Below are 15,128 nucleotides of genomic sequence, written 5' to 3' on the forward strand. Positions count from 1 at the left end.
CTTTTCATTTGCTGTTAACAGGATGGTACTGTGCTTTGCTCTATGATTGTCTCTTTCTGTCAGGGTATACCATGGTAAATCTTTACTGCCCTGGCCTGCAGCTTGAGGCCTTACTTCCCTGATTGTGTAGCTGCACGAGGGCTTGATCACCAGTGGAACTGTACTAAAAGGCTGAAACAGTGCAAAGCACTCTCTTAGCACAGTGAAGGCACACACACACAATGCATAATGCTCTGTAATCATCACTTGTATTTGTTTTTATCCTGCAATGTTTTTATTATTCTTTTATATCGGCGCAAGAATATACCTGGATTGTAGATATTTGTGTGTTGTGTAGCAACAGCGACTTTCAGTATTAACTCCGCTTACAATGAGGTGAGGCTGTTGAAGATACCATGAAGATAATATAGATGCCTGAGCTTGCTTAGGTCACAAGTCGTGTTTATAATTTCCTGTTAATGTGCTGTTGGTTCACTGAGGATTAAATCTGGCTGTCAATCTGTGTGCTCTGTGCGCTCTGGGTTTCTTGTGTTCAGATGCTTTTTGTCTGGAGGGAGAAAAAGCTGCAGAGCCACAGGGATCCTGCGAGAACTCCAGAAGGAATGAAAATAATTCATTTATTTCTTCAGCCTTAATTAGAAGCAGAACTCAGAGAGACCTGTTTTTCACACTCCCTCAGCGAGTGGTTCATTGAAGACTGGGAAGAATACGACGTCCTCTGAATGTGATTCCTGGACTTCTTTCCACAGGAATATTTCATTTCTTGGATTGCTATATTCAGTATTTTTTCAAATTTGATAAACCCTAAATTACACATACATTTTTCTCATAAATGACTACACAGATTGTCTTGGTTAAAATGCCTGTAGTGGGGATGTCTTAAATGCGTGATGTAAAAACGAATGGCTTCTAAACTATGTAAATGATATTTAAATAGCCTGCTGGCTTATACACAGCTGAACTCTCAAGGCGGGGATATGGTGTCCAGCAAAATGTGATGGTTTCTCTAATGTCTACCATCTACTGTAAATGCAGCAAAGCACAGTGTTATAAAGGAACTAGCCGTGAAACTGCTTTCAGACTCGGGGGTCAGCCCATCGTCATTGATGCCATTAAAATGTCCCATTTGCTTTTACTTTACTAGTGATAATACTGTTAATGAGTTGACTCCATATTAAACTGTGATTTGCTGATGGATATAGAGAGAGCTCCTTTCAAAATCCAGAATACTTGATCCCTGATAAATATTATCTTGTGGATCTGACACTGCAGTTACCACCCAGGGTTCGTTTCTGATCAGTAAGTCCTTAACCCTTCACTCCTTGAAACATGACCCTGTTGCACAGAATATTAATGAAGCCGAGTGGACTTGTGTTACCCCAGAAAGACCCCTGCATATTCCAGCTGAAAGGGAATTAATTGGATCTTCTAACATCTCTGTCATCTACTGCTAAGTTCTCGTGTGGTAAAGCACAGGTGTGCTCTGAGGCCTGTGATTGTGTTTCGGGGGGCAGGCTGCTTCTCCCCGGAGAGGCTGGTCAAATGCGTCCTCTCCTGTCACAGCGTGCTCCCCTCTCTCCTGCTGCTGGAGTCGGTCTGGCTCGGCTCGGCTCGGCTCGGCTCGGCTCGCCTTGCGAGAGCTCCAGCAGAGTCTCCAGCCAGGGCCATATCCCTCCCGCAGGGCAGACTGCCCGAACAATGCCCTCCATATCCCAAGAAGCTCTATTTTACACTCCTGGTATTCTTGTACTCCGATGCTCCCTATTTTCCTGAGATGACCAGCTCTTGCATTGTTACGGAAGAGAAAGGAATCCCATTCATTCAGTTCAGCATTTTACCCCTTTCAAACGCTGAGGGTTAAAATTCAGGGAAGCTGATGCTGACTCTGGTCCTGCAGAAAGCAAATAAAAGCACTCCATGCACCTGTTTGACCTTTTAATCCTTCCTTATGTAATGCGCTCAAGCTTGTTAGTGTTCGGATTTTAGCTCAACATTGCAGTTCAATATTTAGCTCCCCCACGCCCCTGTACTGAATGGAGCGGTTGAGGAAATGGATGGATGGATTATGTCAATAAAATCCATTTTCTGCGTGCAACTGTGAATGTTTTAATCCAGTTGCTGTTGCCTTCATCTTTCTCCTCTCTGTCCACCTCCTCCTTTTCCTCTGCTAACTGGCTCTCCCTTTAACCTGTGAGAAAACAAAATAACCTCAAGCGGAATTGTGCAGTGAGGGGATGTGCTTCTTTCTCCCTGAAAACACAGGTTCTGTTTTTTGAATAAGGAGTCGTGTGAATAATAACTACTGACTCATTAAAACCCAGAGAAGAATTATTCTGCTAAAAAAAAATATCATTTTTTAAGACTGGGTTGAGTAACAGCGTGTTCTGGTAGTTACTCGCACTTAGATTTGTTTTCTGGGCTGAGAATGAAATGTCGACTTCCTTACGTGCCTTATTCTATTTAGCACTGTAAGGGAGGACAGCCATTTTCCTGGAGATATTCTGCAGGGTTTATTACACCAGGTTGTCTTGGGAAGGCAGGAGGGCGCCTAGAGAAACCCCAGACTGTTGCTTGCAAGCGGCGCGATGCAGTGTGATTAAAACACAGTGCCCTCTCACTCGCCCCCAGCTGTGATCTTGATGGAGACTCATCAGCCTCACAGCCAGGAGCCCAGGATCACTCTTCCACTGTGTCTGGCTGCGCAGATGACACTGCCTCCCCTCTGCGTCTTGCACGAAACATCACCCAGTGCCTTCTCTAAATGACTAATACCTCACTTAGGAGAACCATTGCTGCCCTGATACAAGTCAAACACAACCTCCATTTTTGTGTTCAATACCAAAAAATATTATACATGATATATATCCTATGCAACTTTATGTAATCCTAAATATATAGATACTTTTTTGATGGTAGTTTCTGTTTCTGAAATACATTTTCCTGTAATATCACTGTAGCAGGTTCCTGGTATTTTATAGATTTTAAACCTGTTACATTTTTGCAATTGAATTCTTTTCTGTTTTTCTTTTTTGTGAAGCTGTGCTTTCCTGCTGTCAGCTGCCTGGGGCAGACAGGTCTGCCGGAGAAATGCTGAATAATTCCAGACGGGGCAAGGCAGTCAGCCCGGGTTCGGCCAGGTGCCCAGGGTGATGTGTCTCGTGTCCCTCTCCACAGGGCCCGGCTGGAGGCCTTCTCGGACAACAGCGGGAAGCTGCAGCTCTCCCTGCAGGAGCTCATCGACTGGCTAACGCTGAAGGACGAGGAGCTGTCGGACCAGCTGCCCCTCGGCGGCGATGTGGGGGCCGTGCAGCAGCAGAGCGAATTCCACCAGGTAGAGGGAAACCACTTGCCTCTGCAGAGCTGCCTGGCAAACTCCCCGGGCTTCATTTGCGAACTCCGCTGACATCCGTGAAGACTAGCAAGCTTTAACTTGAAGCAATGCAGTACTCAGCTGTTCACAAACGTTGTTTTTTTTTTGTCCTGAACCTGATCTATGGCTTCACTAAGGATGCTGCAAAGGGCAGCTTTAAAAAATGGAAAACGCCATAGAAAAAAACTTAAAGTAGAGGTTGGAGGTAGAGCCCTGCAGGTCAACAGGTTTTATCTTTTTTAATCCACAATTGAAACAGAAGTGCCCCCATGAGCTCGATGATGTTTTGATTTCATTTAGCTCGTTAAGAGCTGATCTGCAATGAAAACCACCCAGGAGTGGAGTTGGGCTTTTTTGTGCTACAGCACAGCCACCTTTCCATTCCTCTGTGGCTTAAACTCTTGACTGGCAAGGGTAGGGATCCTGCTCTGGTAAAAGAATTATAAGTTATTTGAACACTGTTAGCTTTAATTATTGATCTGAGGTGAACTGTACTCATTCACCTACATGCGTGTGTGTGCGGAGATACATCAGCAGAGCGCAGAGGGAGTCTGGGCCTGCACATCGTCTAGCCAAGTGTTCAGGTGGACTGTGTGGGATATAATGGGGTCCCCAGGGTCCTGATAAACTGATGCATGAGAAGGTCGATGAGATGAATCCATTGTAAAATGTACTGACACATTATCAGCTGTCTTGACTTTTTTCTTCTTAAAATGTCTTGTCATTACAAGTAAGCTCATCTGAATGTAGAAGTCCAGGAAAACCATTCGAGTAAGATCTGATCAGTTATTGCTCTACTTAAAAAGTGCGGTAAATAATCTGCCGCTGCATTTCTAATTCTGGTGCTTATCTTTGAATACGTTTTTGTCGTTTAACATGAAATGCTACAAAATCCCAAAACTGACCGGAGTGATATGTTTGAACTAGGAGCGAGACTTGTCATCGGGACGTTGTGTTAGAGGTAACACACCAGAGGCGCAGATATTTTCCTGTTGTTCGAAGGAAGCTTTAAAAGCCACATGACACAACAGAGAATAGAGTGACTAACTGGGCCTGTGAGTAATACATGAGATTTCATATAATAATCTTGACATATCGCAGGCCTGTTTTTATAAGTGGCTGCCTGTGAAGAAGGGGAACTGCAGTTTGTTCTGAGTGATGTTGGGATTTATTTCTGAGGAGGCTGTGTTTCCTCTGCAGGCCTTCATTGAGGATGTGAAGTCCAGAGGCCCCTACATCTACTCCGTCCTGGAGTCGGCTCAGGCCTTCCTGTCCCAGCACCCCTTCGAGGAGCCCGAGGAGACGCTCGCTGACAGCAAAGGTCGGCTTGGGAGCGGGGCCTGTCCTTTTGGTTAATTTAGGCTTTGATTTGTCAGAAGTAATAAAATTTAACAAATTAGCTGCTTGCCTAGCTGAGAAAAACCCCGTCTTTATCATACTGATGCTGCTGCTGTCGCTGGTTAAACTGTTCTCCTTAGACATGCCGTCTATCCCCCTAAGTCTCCGTTTATATTCCTGAAACTTTCAGAGACATTAAAACGGTATTTAAAATTGAATAATGGAAGTAGAATATTAATCCAGCAAGTCGTGGTAAAATAAAGGATGAGTATTTCTGTGGGCTCGATGTTCACTAATGAATATCTCACAGTAGTAGTATAACCAACGCTGTGCCTTTGGCCTGCACATTCATGTCCTGTTGAGGAGACTGTGCCGGGTGTGGCTCCAGTTCCCACAATGCCAGGCGGCAGGGCCTGACTGTGGCCTGTTGCAGACGTGTCGCCGCGGCGGCGGATCCAGAATGTCAGCCGCTCGGTGTGGAAGCAGGCCAACGTGGCCAGCGACCTGTGGGAGAAGCTGACGGCGCGCTGCCTCGACCGGCACCGGCACATGGAGCGCACGCTGGAGAGGCTGCTGGAGCTGCAGGGCACCATGGAGGAGCTGGGCGGGGCGCTGGAGCAGGCGGAGGGCGTGCGGGAGGCCTGGGAGCCCGTGGGGGACCTCTTCATCGACTCCCTGCAGGACCACATCGACGCCACCAAGGTCCGCGCTTCCCAGCTCTTTAAACGTCTCACCTGTTGCACTTCTCGTTCGGGTGCCGTTTCCTTAGAAGCATTATGGGGGATTAATGGTACAAAATGTCCTGTGACCTGTCAGTGCAGCGCTGTGTCCTTACTGTACTGTATGTCTGAGCAGCTCCAATACTTTTTCATGAAAATATCTGGAACCTTTACACTTCAAAATAACTTTCTGAGAAGAAACGGCCCAGAAATTATCTTGCAGAATATGTGTAATAACACAAATTAGCTAAACCTTCAAAGGACAGAAAGCCTAAATAAGCTGCTAATGAACAAACAAACAGGCCAGGCTATATAGACCCCCCTTCTTCTATTCTGTCTTTAAATTACCACACAATAAATGGGCACAAATAACCTGGTCTGTTTAAAGGAAATAAGAGCAGGTGTATTTCCAGACCAGTGTCAGTATTTAATAAAAATGTATTTTTTTGTCATAAGCCATGGTTGGAACTGACCTGCTTGCTTGGCTGCTGGGTGGGGCTGCAGGGGTTTCTCTCATTCTGATGGCTGCTGTGTTTCTTTCTGTTTCCCCCCTCAGCTCTTTAAGGAGGAATTGTCTCAAGTGAAGGAAGGCATGAAGCACATTAACGACCTGGCTCACCAGCTGGCCATCTCAGACGTGCACCTGTCCGGGGAGAACGCCCGAGCCCTGGAACACCTGAACAGCAGGTGGAAGCAGCTGCAGGTGAGTCCCCCCCTCCCCTCCTGTGCAGGGCGTTGGGATTCTCTCAACGCAGCAGCTACTGTCCTGCAGCTCCTGCATTTCAGCACAGAGCCACAGATCCAGGCAGTAAACAACTATTCCCAGTTCTCCCGTGCAATGCTTACCCAATTTCAAATAGCTGGTGTGTGTTTCTCCTCCGTCTCAGCTCAGAGAGCCACACTGTTGCAGCATTGCAAGAGAAGTGGGACTGGTCCAGCTACTCCACAGCACGTCTGCATCATGTTCTGAGACTGGGATCATGAGTGCAATGAGTGCAGACAATGCATTTGTAATCTTTTGGGTCAGGCATTAGCTGAGTGTTTTAGGCTGTGCATCAGGGCAACCTCATGACTCACATGTCCTGGCTTTTGAAATTTTAAGCCTCGTGCTCCAATGTGTTTGTGCAAAAACCCTGTACCCAGAGGGTCTCTCGCATGCAGCTTATTACCTTCTGGCTGAAAGAACTTATATATAGGAGTGCAAATGTGGAAGGGAAGGAAAACTTTCTTCCCCTCAGTTCTTTTTCGTGTTTTTTAGTTGAATAAAAGCGAGAATTGTGATGACGGTCATTTGAATAATTGCTGCGGTTCTGCTCTTGGTATAGTGGCACAGATGTGATGTACTTTAATGTGCTGGTTTCCATTGTTTTGTTCCAATATCTTTAACTTTAATATTTGATTTGCACGGCTCCCCTTGCATAACAGCAGGTAAAAAAACTTGTTTTGTAGATCAGAAAAAGTGGGTTGAATACCTTGACCTTGATTTCTGAGCCTTCCTAATGCTCCAATCTTTATTTTTTTAAGTGGTGGGCTTGTTTGCTTTTAGTATAATATTTTATTTTCCTAACTCAGTAGTTTTGATGTGCTAGACTTATTTTCACGATTAATGTTTACTACTGGCTTCTGCCAAAAATTCTTTCAGGCCAGGTGTATTTCATTAGTCAAATGTGTATATATAGTTTATTCTCCGACATTAATAGATTAAATAAATCCAATATTCTAAACTTAATCATGGATTAGAGCACATAAAGCCTGCAGGCCTGCTGTATAAAACCTCAACTCTGAAAGATAAGACCTTTATGCTGTATTTGCTGAAATCCCTTGTGCTATTGACGTACACATAACCATTTCTTTACCGAGTTTAAAGGTTCAATATGAAGGGAGTGTGCTGTTTCCTGAACACTGCACAGAGTTGGCATTCTCACTGGAGAGGGACAAGCGGATCTCTAATTGCAAATTTCCTGTCGCATGAAGAGGCTTCTCATCTAACATCTGCTATAGAGGAGAAGAGCTGCGCTGATTTTAAATCTCCCGTCTCTTGTGTTTTTTGTCTTCTGCAGGGCTCTGTTGACGAAAGGCTCAAACAGCTCCAGGACGCCCACAGAGATTTCGGACCAGGGTCCCAGCACTTCCTGTCCAGTAAGCATCTTCTCTGGTCAAGGAATGCTGAATAGAAAGATGGAAATGCTCAGTTTTTAGCTCTACAGCCTAGAATATGCTACAGCAGGAATGATGTGTGCTCCCGCCACTGCCTGCTTGCTGCACACGTGCTGCACAAAGGCTTCAGGGTTTTCGGTTGCAAAACCCAGCCAGATTCAGGGTGTCCTGCAAGTGGAAAGACGCTGAGTAACATGAGGGTGTTTAGATGCTACAGAGTGTCTCTCTCTCTTGTGAAGTGTGAAAGAAAAAGTACAAACCATGGGCTGTTTTTATAAAAGAGTGTTCTGATCACATGAGAACAGGCCGTGAGGGGAGTATGTACTGTGTGTTGGTTAAAGGAGAATGATCACCAGGGCTTCTTAAGAGCTGTCTTAACTTCGGAAGGGAGCACAGTGGAGATGGGAGGTGCTCTATAGCTTTCATTTGGATCCGAAAGACACAGAAACGGTCTGTTTTTCACTTGGCTAAAAGCATGGTGTTCTTTGAAAAAGTCAACTGCAATGTACAAGAAAAATTAATGTTGTGTTTTTCCTGCTGCTTTAACTTCTTTTAATGGGTTTTATTGACATCTATGTTCCCATTGGCAGAGCAAGCATGTTTTTCTGGTGGAGAGAGATAAGACTATCTCGAGAGTGTATTTATTTTAATGATTCGGTTTCTGGGTACAGTGATATAAATCTAATTGGACTTCTTCTGTATTGATCCTCTGGCTTCATGCGAGTTTCTTCTTTGATTCGTAAGATTTCACCCTTTGTGACCCAGGACTAGCCTTGTGAGTGTGCAGAGACCTCTCTGGTTCCTTTTACTCTCTGCTGCCGTTCCTTTTCAAGGTCTGAGCGTGCGAGTCGTAACCCACCATTAGGGACTGATCTTAACCCAAGGAATCAGTCTGAACTCGGTCCTTAGTGTGGAGACTGAGCTAACTCTTCTCTGTGGCTCATGGATAATCTCTCTTTCAGGTTCTGTGCAGATCCCCTGGGAGCGGGCTATATCCCCCAACAAAGTGCCATACTACATCAAGTAAGAAAAAGAATAAAACTACAGTTTGGGGTTTAACACATAACGGTTATCTCCTAGTTCTCAGTTTTTCATCACAAAGCTGCACAAGCCTCTGCCCCATTGTACCTAGAAAATTCTAATCCCCCCTGACTCACAGTGGGGTTTACAAGCTTTGTGCAGTGGTTTATGAGGAGTGCGGCATCGCTGATCAGAGTATTGCGAAAATGTTGTTGAGCGTCACCTGCAGAAGAATATGTCTGTGGATTAGCCTTTTCTTTTCTGGCACCGGCAGAAATACCAGGAGTGCGCCAGCAGATTTATGCAAAGCACATTAATCCTTTCGTCTTGTTAATTGCATCTCTCCCTGCACTTCTTGTGTTCCGTAAAGATTATCGTTCAAGATTGTCTGCTTGCCTGGAATCACGGACTTTGATCAGCGGGATCTGCTCCCGCCCCAGCCTGCACGAATTCTCTGTTGGGTTTTGTGGCTGAGCCGCTGGTCTCCCTGCCTACACCTGAGCTGTGCAAATCGATTCGTATTTCCCGCGAGGGATCGCTCGCAGTCTGGGCGAATGTGCCGCCAGGCGTTAAAAAAAAAAAAAAAGCTCCTTCAAAGCGGGTTTGGGGAAGCGGGACTTGCTCAACGAGGCCAATTTGAATTTCATTTAAAGCGTTCTGTTGGGGCTGGGCCGCTCATTTTCGCGAGCATGTCTTTGATGCCATCTGGACAGTTATACCGCTGGCTCCTGTGATCTTCTACTATGTACACTACCTGGTAAAGCAGGAGAGAGTGAGATTGCAGTTCTGGCTGTCCTGCCACATACTGTACACTGGACGGGCATTCTCCCTGCCAGGGACACAGCTGCTTCTGGAAGCAAAGGGGACTGAAACCGCGGTAACTACAAGGACATGTGGCTGTGTGAGTCAGTCTGCATGTGTAAGTACTGTTGAGTGCGCTACACTGATGAAATGTGAGGCATGCGGTTTACTGTGCTTTGCTTACTCAAAGGCGATCTTGCTCAAGTGTTAGCTTTCACCATTAAAAAAAAAAAAAGTGGCTGATAAAATTATGATGTTTCCACTTCTGATTTGTTTTTGTAAATTTCAGTCACCAGGCTCAGACTACCTGCTGGGACCACCCGAAGATGACAGAGTTGTATCAGGCACTGGGTGAGTCTTTCTGACCGGGTTCCCTCATCTTACCCTCCGTCAGTGCCCTGACACGTCTCACTGAGTAAGAGCTCATACAGAAGTTTAGTACGGCACCCCCTCAGTCCAGAAGCCCTGGTTTGGATTAAACTGAGCTCTGGGAGTTATGGAGAGTTTCCTGGCACTTTTCCCGGAAGTGGTGGTGCGAGAAATGGTTTGAGATGGGCTCTAACAAAATTCACTGGCTTCCAGCCTGAACTTCATCTAGAGTTGCATAACAAATCAGTTATTTGTTGCGTAATTAATTGCAAGTTTAAGACAAAGACACCATCACTGTCTAAGAGACAAGTTACATTATTTTTTAATGTGAATTGAATTCACTGTGTTCTTGATTAAACTGATCTTGTTTCTTTATTAATCCAATTTGATTTGTTGTTCCCCAAACATTCGAGGCTATCGCCGATGGATCCAGTTGGAGTTAAGCTCTGTGGATTCCTTATCTAGCCGAGGCGAAGTTCGGTTTGGGCGGTGCAGTGTGGGCTTCACTGCTGGTGGCTTCTCTGAGCAGCAGGACTGTGAGATCTGTGAGGCCTGCTGGTCCCTCTCGCTGCGCTAATCCGCTGTGCTTGTCTCCTCTCAGCTGATCTGAACAACATCAAGTTCTCGGCGTACCGCACGGCCATGAAGCTGCGGAGACTGCAGAAGGCTCTGCGCTGTACGTACTCTTCCTCGGGGAGGGCCCCCCATGCTGCAGGCGTCTCCGCCACTCCTATCTCTGTTCTCCCCAGCTGCGGCGCAGCTGGCAGGCGAGGCGGCTGGGATTGTAGCCCCAGACTGCAGAAGGAGTTCCAGCCTTTACCACTGGCTTTATCCATACATCAGGACATTCCCAAATGGAGTTCTTTTCCAGCGGCAGGGCCCAGGGAATAGGAGCTCGAGCTCTTTGTTTCCCATTGTCCCTGAGGCTGGGGAAACAACCCGCCACATGTTGTGGTAAATGAAGGAGAAGAACAAAGTCTCATTTTCTTTGGGTTTGGCTGCCAGTTAGGCTGAGCAGTAAGTGTACTGCTGCCAAGGTAACTGCAGATTTACTGCAGAGTTTGGCTTTTGACTGGACTAGGTTTTTAAAGAGCACCATTCATGACAATTAATACTGTAACTGCAAATCCGCCTTCTCCCCTTGCCCTTGAAGGGCTCTGAAGCTGCCTGACTGCTGTCAGATGTTAGGTCCTGCAGCAGAGAGGGCTCAGTGCGTGTCCCGCTGTCTGTCCTGTCCGCAGTGGACCTGATGACCCTGGGCAGCCTGTCCGAAGTGTTCCGGGAGCCCAGCCTGCGCCGTAGCGAGCACAGCATGGACGTGGTGGAGGTCATCCACTCCCTGACCAGCCTGTACGAGCGGCTGGAGGAGGAGAGGGGCGTGCTCATCAACATCCCGCTCTGCGTGGACATGTGCCTCAACTGGCTGCTCAACGTCTACGACTGGTACACTGCCCTTCCAGGCTCATTCCTGGCTCCCCGTGGTTCTGCTGGGTTAGCTCGTGGGTGCTGGTGCTAATTCTCCTGCCTTGACATGTGTTGCATCTGGAGTGCGCCTGAGTCTGACACGAGACTGAGTTATTTTAAAAAGGCATTCCAATGAAATATTTTTGGTCCTGGGCAGGCTTCTCACCTTTGACCCCCTTGTTATAAATGAAAAGCAGTTGTTCCAAAGTTATTACCTTATTTAAGATGCAAAGTAGAGCACGCATTGGAAATAAACCTTCAGAACTAGCCTGTGTCCTGCAAGGAGAGGCTATTTTTCTCTCGCTGTCCTCGTGAACATCAGCGCCCTTACAGTCCAAGCAATTACTATAATTGCGAAAGCACTGTGAAATTGTAAACTGGCAATCGTCTATCCAACCTGCGAATTAAGTTTTGGCGGCTTTCAAACAAACAAAGCATGAATGTGACCCACTTATCAAGTCTACTCTGAAAGCATAACAGGCTGCACTAAATAGGTTTCTCTGTCGGTAGCAATCAATTTCCTAATCTGTGTAACAGTCCACTGCCTGGTTCTGGCCCGCACTGCACCTGTGCCGGGTTTCTGTGTTGGGCTCATAGAATTGATTTAGGAAGCTCCGCAGAGCTGTGGGTGACAGGTTGAGTAAAAATAGACATGAGGTTTAAATACTGATCAATCTGTCACATTTTGTGTTGGAACTGCATGAGGCGGCTTGATCGGTCTTTAGCGTTTTGCGCTGCTGTCAGCACGCACAGCATGTTCTGTCTCTCACTGCACTTTCCTTGTGCCTCCAGTAGCCGCAATGGGAAGGTGAGGGTGCTGTCCTTCAAGACGGGGCTGGTCTGCTTGTGCAGCTCTGATGTTCAGGAGAAATACAAGTGTGAGTTAAATGATAAATTATCTGAAATTATCTGGCAGATGCAAATGAATTTCTAAGATCATGTTAAATGTTTTTTTTAAACATCTGCGTTTTTCTTTAGTTTGAAAATGCTTTAAGCACCCTGCTGCTTGAGATAGAAGGCAGTTCCGTTCTCAGTTTCAATGCGCTTCATTCAGCTCATTTTTGCTCCAGTTTTTATTTCACAGTCTCTTTTCACAGCAAAAACCATTTCAAATCACTTCACAAGCCTTTTCATAACAGGCTAAGCAAGAAGACTAATGTAGCAAGTACCAGGAAGAAATTGTCAGCTCTTCAGAAAATTCAGGAGGCTGACAAACTGTGCATCCAGGACTTGATGTAAAGTATTATGAATTCTAGCTTTTATGTGAAACCTTTGAAATTAACAGCAAGAAAATATGATTTAAGGTGGAAAGTAAATTGATAGAGATGATCAGAAAGAGGCAGCTGTCAAAACAAAGCCAACGATGGCTACAGCATAGGACACATTGAGGGAGAGATTATTTGGACAGGTATGGGTTTATGCTGGAAGTGGCAGACTGCAGTATGCATGGACAAGGCAGTAACAACAGCTTTTGTTTAATAAAACTGTTGTTCCAATGTTGATGATCGAACACAGTGCAGGTCAATAATGGATTACAAGATCAAAATTCTAATTATATAATTAAAATTCCTGCTGCTAGTTTCACACTAAAGGAAACAGTGGGTGTCTGCGATTCGGGGTGACAGCTCAAAAGCTGGAGAGCCCAGAAATCGTTGGTTTGGTGGCAGTGGTTTCGTCGATTCTTGGGCACCTTTTCTGCAGGAACGTTGACAGATTCGTGTCTTGGCTTTAGTTCTCCAGCCCACTGTACCTCCACTAGGGTTATTTTTATCTCTGGGGGGAAAAATAGCAAGAATGAGGAGATTTTAATTCTCTTATTTTTATTTATTGTAAAATGCTTCCAATGTGTGTTATACGAGTAAAATATATTTTGTTCGTATTGTTGAGAGGCTGGCTTTGGAACCATAGTAACACTGACACACTGGGTCCCTCATTTCCGTCATCATTTCCGTCCCTTCAGTCCCAGCCCGCTGTGAACCATTGACCAGAACGGACTGGCAGATCTATTTCACACATGACCTGTTCATTGAGAGCAGAAATCACATTTGAAGGGCAAAGGTGTTTTTAAGACCTGTAGGCCTCTTATTGAGAGAGGAGCAGCACGGTACCCTCGTCTCCCATCGTCCGGTGCCAGGTGGGCAGGGGCAGCAGCGAGCTGATGCCCGAGATGGACTTTCTTCCTCGGCAGATCTCTTCAAGCAGGTGTCCGGGCCCGGGGGGCAGACGGATCAGCGCCACCTCAGCATGCTGCTGCACGAAGCCATCCAGATCCCTAGGCAGCTGGGAGAGGTGGCGGCGTTTGGGGGCAGTAACGTGGAGCCCAGCGTCCGCAGCTGCTTGCGAATGGTGAGGGCATTGCCCCTGGGCATCATGGCATTGTGGGGGGTCTAGGGCGCGCCCCGTACTGGTTTAGCTCAGCGGATGAGCTCTCATCACGAACTGGATTGAGACTGGATTGCTGCCGAGCTCCTGCTGTGCCTGTACTGCCTTGTACTTTCGAATGTCCGAGTGCAACAGTGTTTTCTGTGTCCCTTCAGACTAGGTGACGCACAGTATTGCTATTGACTGAATAGGTTTAAACCACTAAGCGCAGCTGCTTTTCTGCTCCATCCTAGAAGAAACCTTTCAGAATCTAAGGTGCTCCATCAAGCAGGGTGTGTTTAACGACAGCTGCGCTAAATTAAATTGATTGTTTTTAATACGTGTACTCTATGCAGTATATTCCAATTTAGCGGATACCATCAGTTCTCCAGGCATGTGTTAATCACGTCTTGTATTACCATAGCTAAATTGAACAGTGACACGGTGCAGTGATTTTTATGCATAAAAAAGAACCGCAGTTGAAAAGGTGATGGCTTTTAAATTGCCCCCTGTTTACTTTACATTATTATAATTTAGGCTTGTTGTCAAGATCTGTCAGCCTGACCTTGAGCTGAACTGAGTGTCTGGGCGAGAGGCAGCCATAAAATCAGGTTCATTTTTGGCAGCTCTGTGCCCATGTCCTTGCAGAACTGGGTGCACTCAGGAAGTTCTCCCCTCCGCTACAGATAATCGAAACAGCATCAGCACAAATCAAGCGCCAGTGCAGCCCCAGGTGCTGGCAAAGTTAGGAAGCATCGAGGAAGAGGATGTTATTAGACAGCGCCATCCTTGAGCGCCTCTCCCAGATGCATGTGGGAATGATACATTTTAATTATGCCTTTTTTCTTATTAGGAAAGTGCCCAGGGAAATCAAACTTTAAATGCATTTTTGATATGCGTTTAATGAGAATTGTGCCCATTAAGGATTCTCTGCATCTCCAGAGCCTCCTTTGCAATGTCTTTTTCTGAATTCTCTGTTACTCCTTTTTTTAAACAACTGTTTTCACCTCTTTTCTTTTAGTTACGTTTTGATTTCCTCCTCCTAATGCGCCTGCCCTGCCCGTGCCCTCTGTCGTCCCTCTTCCTTGTCCGCCCCCCAGGCGCCAGGGAAGCCTGCCCTCGAGCTGTCCGACTTCGTGGAGTGGATGAGCCTGGAGCCGCAGTCGGTGGTGTGGCTGCCCGTGCTGCACCGGGTGGCCGTGGCCGAGTCCGCCAAGCACCAGGCCAAGTGCTCCGTCTGCAAGCAGTGCCCCATCAAGGGCTTCAGGTACCGGCTGGGCCTCAGCCCCAGTGCCAGTGTCCGATCGCGAACCCGTTGCTGCTCCTTTGTGCTCTTCTCATTTCTGGGCGGCGGAAAATGACCAACAAGCAGCGCTGTAGTTTTCCTGTGTAGGAGTTATTGTAGCTGTTGTGCAAAGTGACTTACAACGTGTATACAGAGTTGACTTTATGCACAAGCACAAGAATAGATTGGTGAAATGAGACGCGAGTGCTGCACTGGGCGAGATGAAATAGTTGGCATTAAAAAA

The 15,128-nt window shown here is 46.4% G+C and overlaps 1 protein-coding gene across 2 annotated transcripts in view; it reads left to right on the plus strand.

Moving 5' to 3' along the window:
- Window positions 1-15,128, plus strand: part of drp2 (dystrophin related protein 2) — a 61,198-nt gene that overhangs the window by 34,144 nt on the left and 11,926 nt on the right. For both annotated transcript variants that reach the window (XM_088597437.1, XM_088597438.1), the window contains exons 3-14: window positions 3,175-3,331; window positions 4,571-4,691; window positions 5,142-5,410; window positions 5,984-6,130; window positions 7,488-7,566; window positions 8,547-8,607; window positions 9,695-9,756; window positions 10,376-10,450; window positions 11,016-11,217; window positions 12,031-12,116; window positions 13,427-13,584; window positions 14,700-14,866. In XM_088597437.1, coding sequence (XP_088453563.1) covers window positions 3,175-3,331; window positions 4,571-4,691; window positions 5,142-5,410; window positions 5,984-6,130; window positions 7,488-7,566; window positions 8,547-8,607; window positions 9,695-9,756; window positions 10,376-10,450; window positions 11,016-11,217; window positions 12,031-12,116; window positions 13,427-13,584; window positions 14,700-14,866 — 1,584 coding nt within the window. The remainder of the gene's footprint in view (window positions 1-3,174; window positions 3,332-4,570; window positions 4,692-5,141; window positions 5,411-5,983; window positions 6,131-7,487; window positions 7,567-8,546; window positions 8,608-9,694; window positions 9,757-10,375; window positions 10,451-11,015; window positions 11,218-12,030; window positions 12,117-13,426; window positions 13,585-14,699; window positions 14,867-15,128) is intronic.

This window comes from Lepisosteus platostomus, chromosome 10 (assembly GCF_059453375.1).
Source record: "Lepisosteus platostomus isolate fLepPlt1 chromosome 10, fLepPlt1.hap1, whole genome shotgun sequence".
Taxonomy (NCBI): domain Eukaryota; kingdom Metazoa; phylum Chordata; class Actinopteri; order Semionotiformes; family Lepisosteidae; genus Lepisosteus; species Lepisosteus platostomus.